Raw genomic sequence first — 13,779 nt, 5'->3', positions numbered from 1 at the left:
TTTTGAATGTAATTAAATCTTTATTCTACAATTTCGATCAACTAGAGATGCATAATCCACGAATTTTTGAATAACAAATAATTTTGCTATTGTTATTTTTAAATATTTGTTTCAAATATCTATTATTTCAATCATATTATTAATTAAAAATTATTACTTAGTATTGCATATAAAACTTATTAACTGTAATTAGTATTTAATTTACTAATTTAAATAACGTGTCATTGAATTAATTTATCTATTTCAGCTTACTTCTTAAATTTGAATTTTTTTCAGAAATATTTCTTTAATTCCTTTATTGGAGTAAACCATTTTCCGAAAAATTTGAATTAAATAAATATGTCATTTCTTTAAAATGTTTACTTTAATTCTATATTCTACCAATAGATGGCGCCAGTTTTAAACAGAATATATGCAATCAAAGTCATGTCACGAGCAATTAAAAATAATCTTTATGGAATAGTGCAATGTGAATATCAGAATGTCGTCAAATGTGAATATCAGAATGCCAAGGTCACTCCCATCGAAGTGGAGCGGTGTCTTCACACTTTCCAGTAAAGTCACCGCTCCGATAAATTTCAGTGATGTGCAATTCAATGATATGATAATTCCAAGAATAATCGGTCCATTCATTTCTCAACCCATTCACAGATTTCTCCTTTTCTATTTTGTTCGAGATCTTCCATTGGACAGATCGTATCAATTGTTACTTTCAATCGTGATCCAAGACCTGTAATCGAAATATCACCAGTAAGATCGTATCAAGGATTTGAATCACACCCCTCTTTGAAAAGTATTGATCACTGGTATTTGTGACTTTTTGATATTGGTTACGTAATAACCGCTCGTAAAAGTTTCGTCATCCCTATGATCAACTAAATGTAGTTGAATTTATTTCCCAATTTGAAGGTACGCAAAGGTTAATTTGACTCAGATTCACTTAGTAATGTTGAATTGCGCTTTAATAAGAATGCGAAATTTGAGTCTATAGCTCCTCGATTAACATTCATCACAAACCCAAACTGAGGTTCCGGTAAATCGATGTTTAACGTCATGTCTTTGACTATTTATCTTGTTTCATTTAGAAATATCTTTTTTATTGAAATACTGGGAAATGAATATTAAGAAATTGTAAAATATTTATACTTAAAAAAGATGTCTTTTTTTTTTTTTTTTTTTAGATACATCATCTTGTAATTCCAGCAAATTATTGTAATTGTGATGCTAAAAAAATTGCGCGACTATTTGCAATATGGGCATCTATGAGGAATGGCCCCTCCTTGGGCATTTGATTTGTTTTATCCTCAGCTATTTATAACAAAATTAATTAACTTCAGGATTTTGCATATAAGAATTATATTCTGTTCTTGAATATTTCAGCTTGCTTGATATTCAAATGGTAATTGCTCAGATAATTTAAATTAAGTGGTTTAAGATTCTACTGTATCGTCACTTGAAATGGATAAACTGTTCTTGAATTTTTCATCCTGCTTGATCTTCAACTGCTTATTATTTAAGTAACTCAAAATGAATTAACTCGAATTCTGCTCCATTTGCATCCCAAAAGGGTGGTTTATCTTTGGGTTAGTTTAATTATATTAGCATCCCATTTTAAAACAACATTAGGGCTGTTTTGGTAAGGACTTAGTACTATTGAACCGCTGTCAGATGACGAGGACGACACTTGACCTGGCACCCTCTCACCAAACTTTCACACCACACCAGCGGGAGGACGTTTGGTCCGACAGGGTTTAAAGTGCGCCAGGCCCGCTTACACGACGGTTCTTCAATTGAATCCGGTCTCGAACCTAAAACCCTCCTGTCTGAAGCCGGGACCTTAATAGCAGGCCTCCGTGGCCCAGTTTATTCTCGGAAATTTTATCCCAGGTACTTGTGAACATATTAGCGCAGAGATATTGAAAAATTAATATACTCTTGTATTTTTCCTTTAAACGAAATCTTTTAATTTTAAATTAAAGTCACAATGTACCTACATACAGTTAACTATTATCGTCAATTTAAGATAAATTCCGAAGATAATATAAGAAAGCAACATTTCTTACATTATTCATGATTTGAATCCAAACCTTTGTTTGTTAGAAAAGGAAATATACTTTCCACCTTGACAATAACAGATGAGCATTACCTCATAGAAATTGATTTCCAACTAATATCGATTATCATTTTTTAATGATAATGTGACTATTTAATCATAATTTAGAATCATTTCTGATATGAGTATGGTATATGCAATATAAAGAAGTTGTATGAAGTTATATTTCTCTTAGATGATTAGCCAAGAAGCGAGATTAATATTTTTGAACTTTCTTATTTGCGCCATTTTCACTCGATAAAGAGAATAATAGCTTTGTGAAAAGATGGCCGATGAAATACCCGATTTAACACAGTTAGTTAGCTCTATTCCAAAGATTGTCATCACTGAGGTAATGTATTTCTTCCTTTAGTGTTAATTATTTTCTGATGTACAGTTCTGTAATAGGAAAATATATGATTTTAACGACTACTAAAATTTTGATTCCATCACCACCATTGTAGTTTTAATTCAGATCATTCTTTGACTACTCTGTCTAAGCGATTTTCTACCAGATAGTAAGTTTAAATTGTATATTGTTGACAAAAATAAATTATCGGATAGAAAAGGAAATATTCCTAAAACTAAATAGAATTTGCATATAATGTACTATAGGCTGTAAAACTTTTATTTGTTGAAATTGAAAATCGCGTTTTATTTGTAGGAGATTGTGTTTCAGTCAACAGAGTAGGAGATCTTTTTTTCGTCTGTATAAAATATTACTTGCTACTTAATACTATTTATAATAACCAAAACAATAGCACTTCATTATAAGCATCGCAGGTCGTTTAATACATAATCGTAGAATTAATTGCATTAATATATAAACTGCACAACTTTTTAAAGATTTCAGCTCTTTCGTTAAGAAACGGAATACAGCATTAAAACATTAAACTGCAGTTTTTTTTACATTGCAACATCGCTTCCCTCCAAAATTGCAACGGATAATTAATGAATTATTTCTTTGAAGTCTGAGTTGTGGGCATTTTTGCTCATAAAATTAAATAGTTTTACAGGGAATGACAATTTCTTGCAATATTGCAACAAAAAATATTTGACTTTTTTTCGAAATTCGGACTTGTTCTTTTTCTTAAATTTTATCTTATGAAAAACTAACATTCTGAGAATGATTAAACAAAATTCTTTAAAATAAAAAAAAATCGAATAAATTCGTCTCGAAACGAATTTCTGATAGCAAATTTAAATCCTATCAGTTTGTGATCTATCTGAGACAATGTATTCGATGCGCTTTTGAAGCAAACTTCAATCAGAATTTCATTTCCACTAAGTTCTTTATTTTTACTATTGCTTACAAGAATCATCTGTTCTGCTAATAGTGTTTCATCTTCGTCATGCTGTTTTAATTTGCGGTTCACTAATGAAGTTATTTAATAATATATGCATACGTGCATGCCAAAAAAAAAAATCCAGAATTGTTTGTAATTATTCCGCATTTCACTACATTGCATTTTTCAGAATTTTTTAAATGCTCTTAACGCCCATGTTTTTAGAAACAAATACACGTATTTTGAGAAATTCTTTATTGCAATTTCCCTTAATTTTAACTTCCAGGGCAAATGCGTGTTATTTTTATAATCTAATTACATGTTTAAGAAAAGTGGCGAAACCTTTATTTATATAAATAAAAGCGAGTATATTTTTTTTTCAGCCGTCGCCATTCAGGGTGGGAACCGCAACTGAAACTTCCACTGCTACTTGTAAGTGTTGTTTTTTTTTCGTTAGATTATACAGTATTATCTTACTTGAATAAACCTAATATGATAGAGCATTTCTGCAAATTTATTTCAAGAAAATTCCCATGTTCTTTTAAAACTTAAAGTGAATCAGGCATGCAGAGACGAATCATTTTTACAAAATGAACATGGAAAAAGCGATGACTAATTCACAAATATAGGTGCCTCAATATATGAAGCACTGATTTCAAAAAGGCAAATGTTTCGAATGCTTCAAGTACAGTAAAGGTTTATAGTTAATACTGTGTCCTATTTGTCATTATATATCTCGTGCTTTGTATGACTCGTGATGCTGTTCACATAATTGCCTTTGTACGGTTATTAAACCTGCGTTTCATCCTGTATTTATATTTCATTATACTAGCTGCCTTTGGCGACCAGTTTTGTCACCTATATTGCCTCTTTAAATAATTAAATGTTCGATATAGAAACGCAACTTCCTTAAACACTTCATTTTATTATAAGCGATTGTAAAACACGTGAAACGTGAATAAATTATTTGTTGTTCTTTATCGGAACATAATTTTGTTCTTTATCAGATTAAGCCATTTAAGAATTTCTGGAATAAACTGTGAAAATTTGCTTGTTTACGGAATCATTTTCGAGAAGATATTTCGTTTTTCTTGGAGTCTTATAATACCTATAACTAAAAATTAAAGTATCCTGGAAAACTGAAGATAAAAGCTCTTCGATTAAACTGTCATCTTGGACAAAATATATATAAATATTATAGTAAATTATTGAATCTCTCAAATGTTCTAATAAAAGTCCTTCACTGTTTTGAGTTCGTTTTCGAAGTCGTTATACAAAAACCTTCAAACCTTACGATGAGCAATTGTTAGAAGAAACTCCAATTTCTTAAGTTTTGGTATAAGTGGCATGCTTATTAATGCTCTTTAGGAATGATTGTATAGTTGTTAGGCAGCGCAATTTTCAATATTACTTGTGAAATCTTATGTAGTTGTACATGAAAGGCGAGGGAAGAATATATCAGACTTTAAGTTAGTGTTTACCATTGGATAAAAAAAAAATCGGAGAAGGGGGTTCGATTATTTGCAGACCATTGTATTTAGAGCTATCCAATTTGGCACCAAGTTTGCTTTTGTAGTAAGAACTTGCTACAAATGCGGTCCAAAATTTCAGGTTTGTTAAAGTTACCAATTTAACTCATTAGCTTCGGAGCTTATGAATAAAGGAAATCATTTTCGTGATGCCAAAATTAGAGGTTTTCGCACCTTTTAAATTAAGACTGCGATTAATTAACAACCCAAAAAGTAGATGCTATCTGACATTACATCTAAATTTTCTATATTTAAATTTATATAATATTGTTTTAAGCCTGAAGTAAGCGTGCACTTCATTGTCACGTAGTGGAGTCAGGATTGCTAACGATTAAAATTGGAAAAATGAGATTTTCAGCAGTAACAATTTTATTCTGCAATTTTTTTTTCCCAATTTTAATTTTTTCTTGAAATATGCGAAATATTTTGCAATATATTTCGCTACATGTACTGTGAGGAAACGATTATATACTTCTAACGTTATCGCTGCCATGTAATTGTGAATAAACTTTAATTATAAATTGCAGACGAATCAAGCCTATGACGGTTATCATGGACGTTATATTTCTGATGATTTTGTTCGCTCGAATCTGTTATTCTTATCGGCAAGGTCATAAGAAAAGAAATTTAATATATTTTTTATTGCACTGTTGAACTAAGGAATATACTCTTTCGTAAAAGAATAAGCTTAGATAAGTAATATTTAAAAAAATACTTTTTAAATGTTGTCTTTTTTTTTCCTTCAATTGATTGCTAGGTGGCGCCTCTGATGATGAATAAAAATTAAATTTAATTGATCAATCATGAGGATCTGAAAATATAAAATTGCAATTTGTCTAAGAATGCACAAATGTGTAAATTCATTCATTGCACATTAGAAAATAAACGGAAAAGTGATTTTTAAAAATTAAATCTCTACATACATGAAATAAGTTGACTTTAATGTCTCTTTTGGACTCTTTCTCTCAGCTACTCCTGCTGTCGAATCTGCGCCAACAACTTCGCCCGCGGGCGACATCAACGTGAAAGCGTCCGGTGACGACTCAAAGCAAGACAGCGATGAATTCAAGGATCCCGACTGCGAGTTGTGTGAAGAGGACTCTAAAGACAAAGCGTCTGAAATTGTTATGGAAATAGATGCTCGTGTTCCAGTGCAGCCATCTGAACGTGAAAGGAATGAGGAAAATGAGGACGACTTTAGGACCACAACGATTGAAAACTGTTTTGAGCGTTGTATGAGAGCCCTGGCCTCATTTAACGAATCCAGTAAGTATCTTATGTACACATATTAAGCTTATATGTAAATTCAACTTCAATTGTTGTGGACCGCGGTAGCCTGGTGCTAAGGTCTCGGATTTGGTATTGGAAGGTTTCAAGTTCAATCCGATTACATTAAAGAACCGTCGTGTACGCGGGTCTGGTGTACTTTTTATCCGTCGAAGCCAAACGTCTTCCAATTGGCGTGGTGTGGAAGTCTGAAGAAGAGGGTGTCGTCCTCGTCATCTAACGGCGGTTCAAAATTACCAGGTCCGTCTCAAAATAGCCTGGTGTAACTTTAAAATTGCGTTAATGTAACTAAACAAACTGAACTTCAATTGTTGGCGGTGGAAATGCGTTAAATGACGTGTCTAATGGCGTGTATAGAATGCTTCTAGAAATATTTAATTTAGTCATTTTTTCAAGAGAAATAGTATCTTTTTAACCATCTTTCATGATCGAATATTTAAGTGAAATTAATCCTCTTCAGGGTTACAAAGCTTCCTCAATTTCTTACAATGATAAATATTTTCGATTACTATTAACGTAAAGTCGTCTCATCTAGAATTTTCTTTGGAAATAAAATTCAAAAGGGACTGATTTACATCTTACATTAGATTGTATTCCCACAATTCGCTATCTGGTTTGCGCAACGTAACGAACAACAAATAATGAAGCTTGCGCTATAAATACTAAACAAAATTGTTGGCGCAGCTTCGTCAAAAATGGCTGTGTCAATAAACCTAACCAACTTAAACAAAGCCAAATGTATTGAATCAGAAAGCTATTAATAGCTCTAAATGATAAAGGTATATCCTTTATTATCTAAAAGTGAGCCAGCACCTCAACACGAAATGATTTTTATTTATAGTGTTTGATCTATTTAGCTATCTACTTTTATTAATATCTCCATACACGTGCAAACAATTTTGCATTTTTAATATATGTAAAAAAAGTTATTCAGTTCTCAAAGGGTAATAAAAAGGGACCCCGGCGCGTTACACTACACATTTTGTTGGGGGAGGACGGATAACCACGAAATGCCTATCAGGCTTACAGTAGTAGGTGGCTTCTATTAAACAATCCATTCCAGAGTGTCTTAAAGTAGGAGAAGACTTCTCTTCATCTCTATTAAAGTTTAATTTTTAGAAAAGACCGAAAAAATTGCTTATCAAACAACTCTAACACCTTGGTCGTTATTGATGATGACGGAAAATAAATGCCTAATGCAAGTGAATCGTGTCTCCTGCTTTCTCGAAATATTGGTATATTCTTTATCATCTACAAGAGTGAATGTGCTGATCTAAAATAGTGTCATCTCGTATTCATCATTAGATTTTAATATCTTAGAAACGGTATCTTGAAAATGTGACCTTAAATTTCTTTTTGGATTCCAATGAAAATCGTCAACTGTATTTCAAAATTCATCTAGTTTAAAAGTTTAAACTTGAATTCAATTCTAAATATTCTTGTTTTCATAGTTACCTGTTTTTTAACAATCTGTAAAAATATTATGCCAATACTTTTTTCTGCAAGTAGAATTTTCTAATTCAAATTTCTTTTCAGAATATATGCTAATTATCCAGATCCTACTGCTCGTTATCCCTATTTCGGCTGGATTCATGGGTAAGTGAATAATAGACGTACATTTTCATCTCAAAACAACTATTCGTTATATATTTTATTCTTTAATTTCGTTTCGGGAATTTAAAATAACTTCTCGTTTGAAATTTAATTTATCGAAAAGGCTTATCCAAAGCTGAATGGTAAATGTAGAATTTCTTACTGTTCTTGAAATTCAGTGGCAGCGTTTCACTCATTTTCAGTATGAAACGGGTCTTTGTACCTCGATAAAGTTTAACAAACTCGTGATGAATTAGATATTAACACAACGTGTACGGATCACGAGATATCTCGTTTTTAGCAGGCAGAACGTTGTAGCCAGGTCAAGAGATGCCTCATTTTCATGCTTTACTGGCTACATCGATGCATAACTAATCAGCGGCAAATATTTAACTCATTAAGGACCGCAAAGAAATTTGCAAGACATACACCTGCGGCAGCACGTTTTTGGGTAAACGTATAAGTTCTAAAATCATAACTTTATTGTTTATGAAGCAATAACACACGGGACACGCAACATGAGTAAAATCGTGAGCTGTCCTTACTGTCTTAAACAAGATACTGCTGCAAATCGCGCCGAACACCACAGCACACGGGAATATGCTTTACCAAATATCACACATTAAAGCGTTATTAAAGTCTGCGAAATAAAGATAAATTTAAAAAACGTAATAAACACGTATAAAATGCAACTTAATATTTAAGAATACGTTATGTAAATACCAATGCAAATAAAAAATGTGTATGTATGCATCCTATTGCTTGCAAAGCATGCTTTTAGTGTTCAAAAATGTGCCCTGAACACGAAAGTGTTTATTATCCACCAGTTCTTTTGCAAATATATAAAATGTTGGTTGCTAAATAATCTTGCGACCTTAAGTTACAATTTAGCCTTAGATGCAAATGCTACAAATAAATGAAAGTCGCGCTTTCTTTTACATTTTAATTCATCTAGAATCTAGAGTTACGATAGCAAACTGCTAATGTAATTAAGTTAAACGATATTAGTTTCATACAGTAGAATCCAACAGATTAAAAATCCATAAGCATCAGTCACTGGTAGATTATTTCGCAAAAAATCAACCTTCTCGTTCTAGCGATAATTTCGAATAGAGAAACTTGGTAATTCTCGAATCTAGCAACATTTTTCATTATTGTATCCTAAATTTTACTTTTAAGTTTTTAAATTAATAGTAATATTAAAGATCATTCATAAGTAGAATAATGGAGTCATTCTTTCAGGAGCGAAATATCTGGATAAATGCCCCCACAGCTCTGAGACGCCCGTCTTCTTATTCATGATGGGAATCGCTGGTACGATTGTCATTATCTGTAGGATTTTGCTCATCTCTCAGAAGATCTTGTTGCCGACACACAGAGAATGGGAAGTGCTGAGGGTGATCGTCATCGTTGGCAACCTGGCTATCATTGTATGCCTAGCAACAGGTAAGTTGGATCTGTCTCGTTAGAAAGATTATTTTTCTTGTCGTTAATACCCTAATAGCATACAAATATTGTACAATATTACATGATAGTGATCAATATTCGCAATATTGTAGAATATTAATTAATATCGTACAATATCTCGCAATATTGTAGAATATTAATATCGTACAATATCTCGCAATATTGTAGAATATTAATATCGTACAATATCTCGCAATATTGTAGAATATTAATATCGTACAATATCTCGCAATATTGTAGAATATTAATTAATATCGTACAATATCTCGCAATATTGTAGAATATTAATTAATATCGTACAATATCTCGCAATATTGTAGAATATTAATTAATATCGTACAATATCTCGCAATATTGTAGAATATTAATTAATATCGTACAATATCTCGCGATATTGTAGAATATTAATTAATATCGTACAATATCTCGAGATATTGTAGAATTAATATCGTACAATATATCGAGATATTGTAGAATTAATATCGTACAATATATCGAGATATTGTAGAATTAATATCGTACAATATATCGAGATATTGTAGAATTAATATCGTACAATATATCGAGATATTGTAGAATTAATATCGTACAATATATCGAGATATTGTAGAATTAATATCGTACAATATATCGAGATATTGTAGAATTAATATCGTACAATATATCGAGATATTGTAGAATTAATATCGTACAATATATCGAGATATTGTAGAATATTAGCTACCTGGGTAATAATTGTGTTAGAATTTTTCCAAATAGAACTGCGAAAAAAACTTGGTAAATAATTTGACGCCATGGCTTATTGTTTTATGGAATAGAATTTGCCATTCTAGAGTAAAAGGCGACAATACATTGAGATGAATGTGAACGTTAATCCCTTTTCTATTTAGAAACGGATTCAATGAGGCCAAATGACTTCTTCAGATTTTAGTGAAAAATTCCTAAGCCACTTAATTTGCTTATTTTACGGATTTTAATTTAATTTTAAAGGTGTAATAAAGGATATAAATGAGAATTTCTGTATCGTGCAACTGTTATAGGGCAGGAATAACAAAAATCAAATTCTGCTACTGGGTAACTACTAGTCTAATACAATGATAAAAACGGAATAATGCATCAACATTGTTTATAAATCCTATGCTGATTCTTTAAAAACCTCAAACGACACTATTACATACTTGCCAAATTATATTGCAAAGTATTTGTCCCTGAGAATATCATGTGCTTTGGAAAATAAGATTTTTGAGTTGGTTCGGTTTAAGTGTTAAACCCATGAATCAAATTTAACTACTCGTTTCTCTTCCCAAACTGTAGCTTATATTTTATGCATTTTTCCAAATTGGTATATTTTTTATTCACGACTTAATATAGAGCAGAATTGAAGAATTCATGCTCATGGGTTAAGTCAAACTCGCGATCTCATTAGAATCTACCATTCAGAGAGAACATATCATATCAAAGTGCATTGTAGATGTGATTTCACATAACAATTGGATTTATGTCTTGGTTAGTGTAATATAAACTTCAGTAACTCTACTGAATCCTTCAAAGCAACGCGGAGTTGATATGGGATTGGTGTCACTGGTCTGAATATCTTGGTGAAAATGATCACTTCAGGGATTCTCGGACAATTTTTTACGAATATCACCCCAATATGTTCAAGATTAAAAATATTTAACCAGAATCTAAACTATTTTTGAAGAATACACATAAATGGTCAACGACATACGATTCAATCACGTGCGTTTGAACAATACCGAATGAATAATTCCGATAATTGGTTAGATTCTATTTTTTCAATTGTATCAACTTTAAATATAATTGCTCAAAACATACTAAAAGTATATATTCCTTGAGTTAGGCACTCTGAATGAATACGTTACATATAAATGGTAACCCATTTAATCTCAAAAGCACTTTTATTAACAATCATTGCATGTCAACAACGATTTAAAAACTTATCACCGGAGGATTAATATTTCTTTTCAGACTGTGTATAAATATTTTCTTTATATACAACCTTATTAAAATTTTGAATAAAAAAATTGTGAATTGAAATTTCCACACAAAACTAATCTGTTCTGTAATTAGCTTAATTGAAAACTTCAGTTCTTTATAGTATTTTGTCATTCTATGGGTGGGATACTCTCGGACCAGCCTATATAAAGGGCAAGGCTAACCCAAAGGGCTTAAGGCAAAAACTGCTGCTGGGGCGAAGATTTACCCATTAACATAGAGGAAACAAACCAGGCAAGGGCAAGGAGGGCACACGACTCCAAGGAAGAGTTCGCGTTGACGCAGGTATTTTATTGAATCAAAATAAAGGTTTTTACAAGTGTTGCCTCAGAACATGTGAAGTAATTAAGGCAACCCTTGGAATGAATCATAAGCACACGAGGTGATCTGTTGCGGGGCAACAGAAGGTAACGCCTACCTCAGAAAGATCATGTGTGTGACCCCCCCCCCTCCCAAATGGACAATGGCGAATAGTTGCTTCTTTGGGAAATCTGTTTATCAGTATCCGGAGTATATTGTCTCAACTGTTTACATTAGAACAATACCGGGAGAACAGCAGAAAGGCAACTATTGCGTGCAATAATTGACCACGTATGAAGGCACCTTTACTATGGTTATGCAGATGCACGTAAGTCTAATGGGTCTATTTTTAAGAACCGGCGAGTTCTGTAAACCATATTTCACTCAAGATCCGCTTTTCATATGGTTAAAATCGCGAGGAGGTTAATACAATATAGAAAGGGGTTTCATGCGCCAATAATCTTTAACATTAGCTGACGCTGAAAGTGCCTATATTTCAATACGAAAATTTGGAGAGAAAGGCCCTATGGGGTCCATCTCACTGCAATTCAAAAGTGCAGCGTCCACCCTAAATGGCACCCATCTGTTTCAAAATATATTTACACATTACTGGTCGATTGTCTACGTAGTGAAACGTCACCAGGGATTGCTAATATTCTTGAATTAATTTAAAATAACTATATAATTGTAAAATAATTCGAATAATGCTGCCGTTGTTTCATAAGTGAATATACTCAAAATACAACGGTAGCATCGCACTCGTGTTGTGCGAGTGGCCATTAAAGTGTTAATATAACTGAATCTAAACAAAATTTAATCGTGCCTTGTTTAATTTTATGAATGAGGATGGGAACAAGAATTGTAATCTCGAGCAATGTCGACTGAGACCATAAAATTTGCTTTCCAAAGATAAAAATATGGGGGAAATGCCCCTCTGCTATTATCCGTGTTTTAATACGATATTATTTCATCCTCTAGAAGTTTAATGTTTAAACAGATTCTAAATTGATCCCCTCTATTTTTTTAAAAAAATTCCCAGTATGTTTGAATGGATTTCATGTATTTCATCTACTAGAAAATTCCACCTGGATAACTCAATTTGCTATATTTTTAAACATTGTATCCGGACCTATATTGTCGGAAAAAATTTGGTTTGTTTATTCCATTAATGAAATTTTATTTTTATAGAAATGTTTTCATTTTTCCGGGCTGCTCCAAGCTTTGAGGTCGGATCAGCGCATTATTGCCACGAAGCATTTTATAAATACACGTACTGGGCCAACTGGTCTTGCCTCATCATCATTACCTTCTTGATGCTCTTGCAGTTGCCAAATTGTTCCGTAGTCACTTTGCAAAATGATGTAACACCATAAATTTTAACTATCGTTTTTAAAGTTTGTGCATTTATAGCCAATGTTTATATTTTGTAATAACTGTTGCTTAATTTTCTCGTATTTTTAATAAATTATTTGAATTATTTTATTTGGCTTCATGTCGATTTTTAACCTACAGAAGTGGTTTCCCAGAACTTTTTCGTATATGTTCTAATAAAGATTTTATTACAGAAAACGCCGTGCATGGCACTGGCGTACAATAGTTACGCAACATTAACATTTGGCATGACTTCAGTATTTTTACTGAATTTATCGCGTTATCTTCATGATTGATCCCGATATAATATCCGAAAAATCAAAATTGTATTTTAGGTAGGTTTTTTTTCTCCCAACCGACTGAAACCAAAATTTTTTCACAATACCAAATTTGATATACGCAAGTCATTGCGTTTTCAGTTGTCGTGTTTACATTTTCTAAAAGATACCGATAGATGGTCCAGCCCTTCATGGATTTGACCCAAAATTTCATAAGTATCTATAATATAATTGATAAATATCTATACTGAATTCTATCCGATTGTCTTAGAATTATCGTATTAACATATATGCGGACAGCCGGATAGACTTTTTTTGAACAGATTTTGTTCAAAATTTGATAAACCTACTAATTTGGTACAAAAGACTAAATTTAATGCAAATTTCATCTGTGTAGCTCAAAGCATTTAATTATCTTTGTCTCAAACAGAAGGACGGATGGACATGATTCAATGTCTTTCGAGGTGGGAGGTTGTCAGATTCGTCAAAATGTCGAGTTCGAATTTTTTTTATCGATTACAGTACTTTCTCTATACTTCGTATACAAGAAAGTAAAAATT

At 32.1% G+C, this 13,779-nt stretch overlaps 1 protein-coding gene across 1 annotated transcript; it reads left to right on the top strand.

The window, feature by feature from the left end:
• The first annotated feature begins 2,242 nt into the window (after nt 1–2,242).
• LOC129957394 (uncharacterized) lies at nt 2,243–13,052 on the top strand. Its single transcript, XM_056069695.1, has 6 exons — nt 2,243–2,444; nt 3,762–3,810; nt 5,877–6,173; nt 7,731–7,790; nt 9,030–9,233; nt 12,759–13,052. The coding sequence occupies exons 1-6, from the start codon at nt 2,379–2,381 to the stop codon at nt 12,941–12,943; spliced, it is 861 nt and encodes a 286-aa protein (XP_055925670.1). The 5' UTR covers nt 2,243–2,378; the 3' UTR covers nt 12,944–13,052.
• The last annotated feature ends 727 nt before the right edge of the window (nt 13,053–13,779 follow it).

The sequence above is a fragment of the Argiope bruennichi genome, chromosome 11 (assembly GCF_947563725.1).
Source record: "Argiope bruennichi chromosome 11, qqArgBrue1.1, whole genome shotgun sequence".
Lineage (NCBI taxonomy): Eukaryota > Metazoa > Arthropoda > Arachnida > Araneae > Araneidae > Argiope > Argiope bruennichi.
Note: the sequence above shows the minus strand (reverse complement) of the source record. Positions and strands in the feature narration are given on the sequence as shown.

Coding starts and splice junctions, on each gene's coding strand:
- LOC129957394 (XM_056069695.1), top strand. CDS start 2,379: ATGGCCGATGAAATACCCGATTTAACACAGTTAGTTAGCTCTATTCCA. Junction 6,174..7,730: donor GGCCTCATTTAACGAATCCA/GTAAGTATCTTA, acceptor ATTTCTTTTCAG/AATATATGCTAATTATCCAG. Junction 7,791..9,029: donor TATTTCGGCTGGATTCATGG/GTAAGTGAATAA, acceptor TCATTCTTTCAG/GAGCGAAATATCTGGATAAA.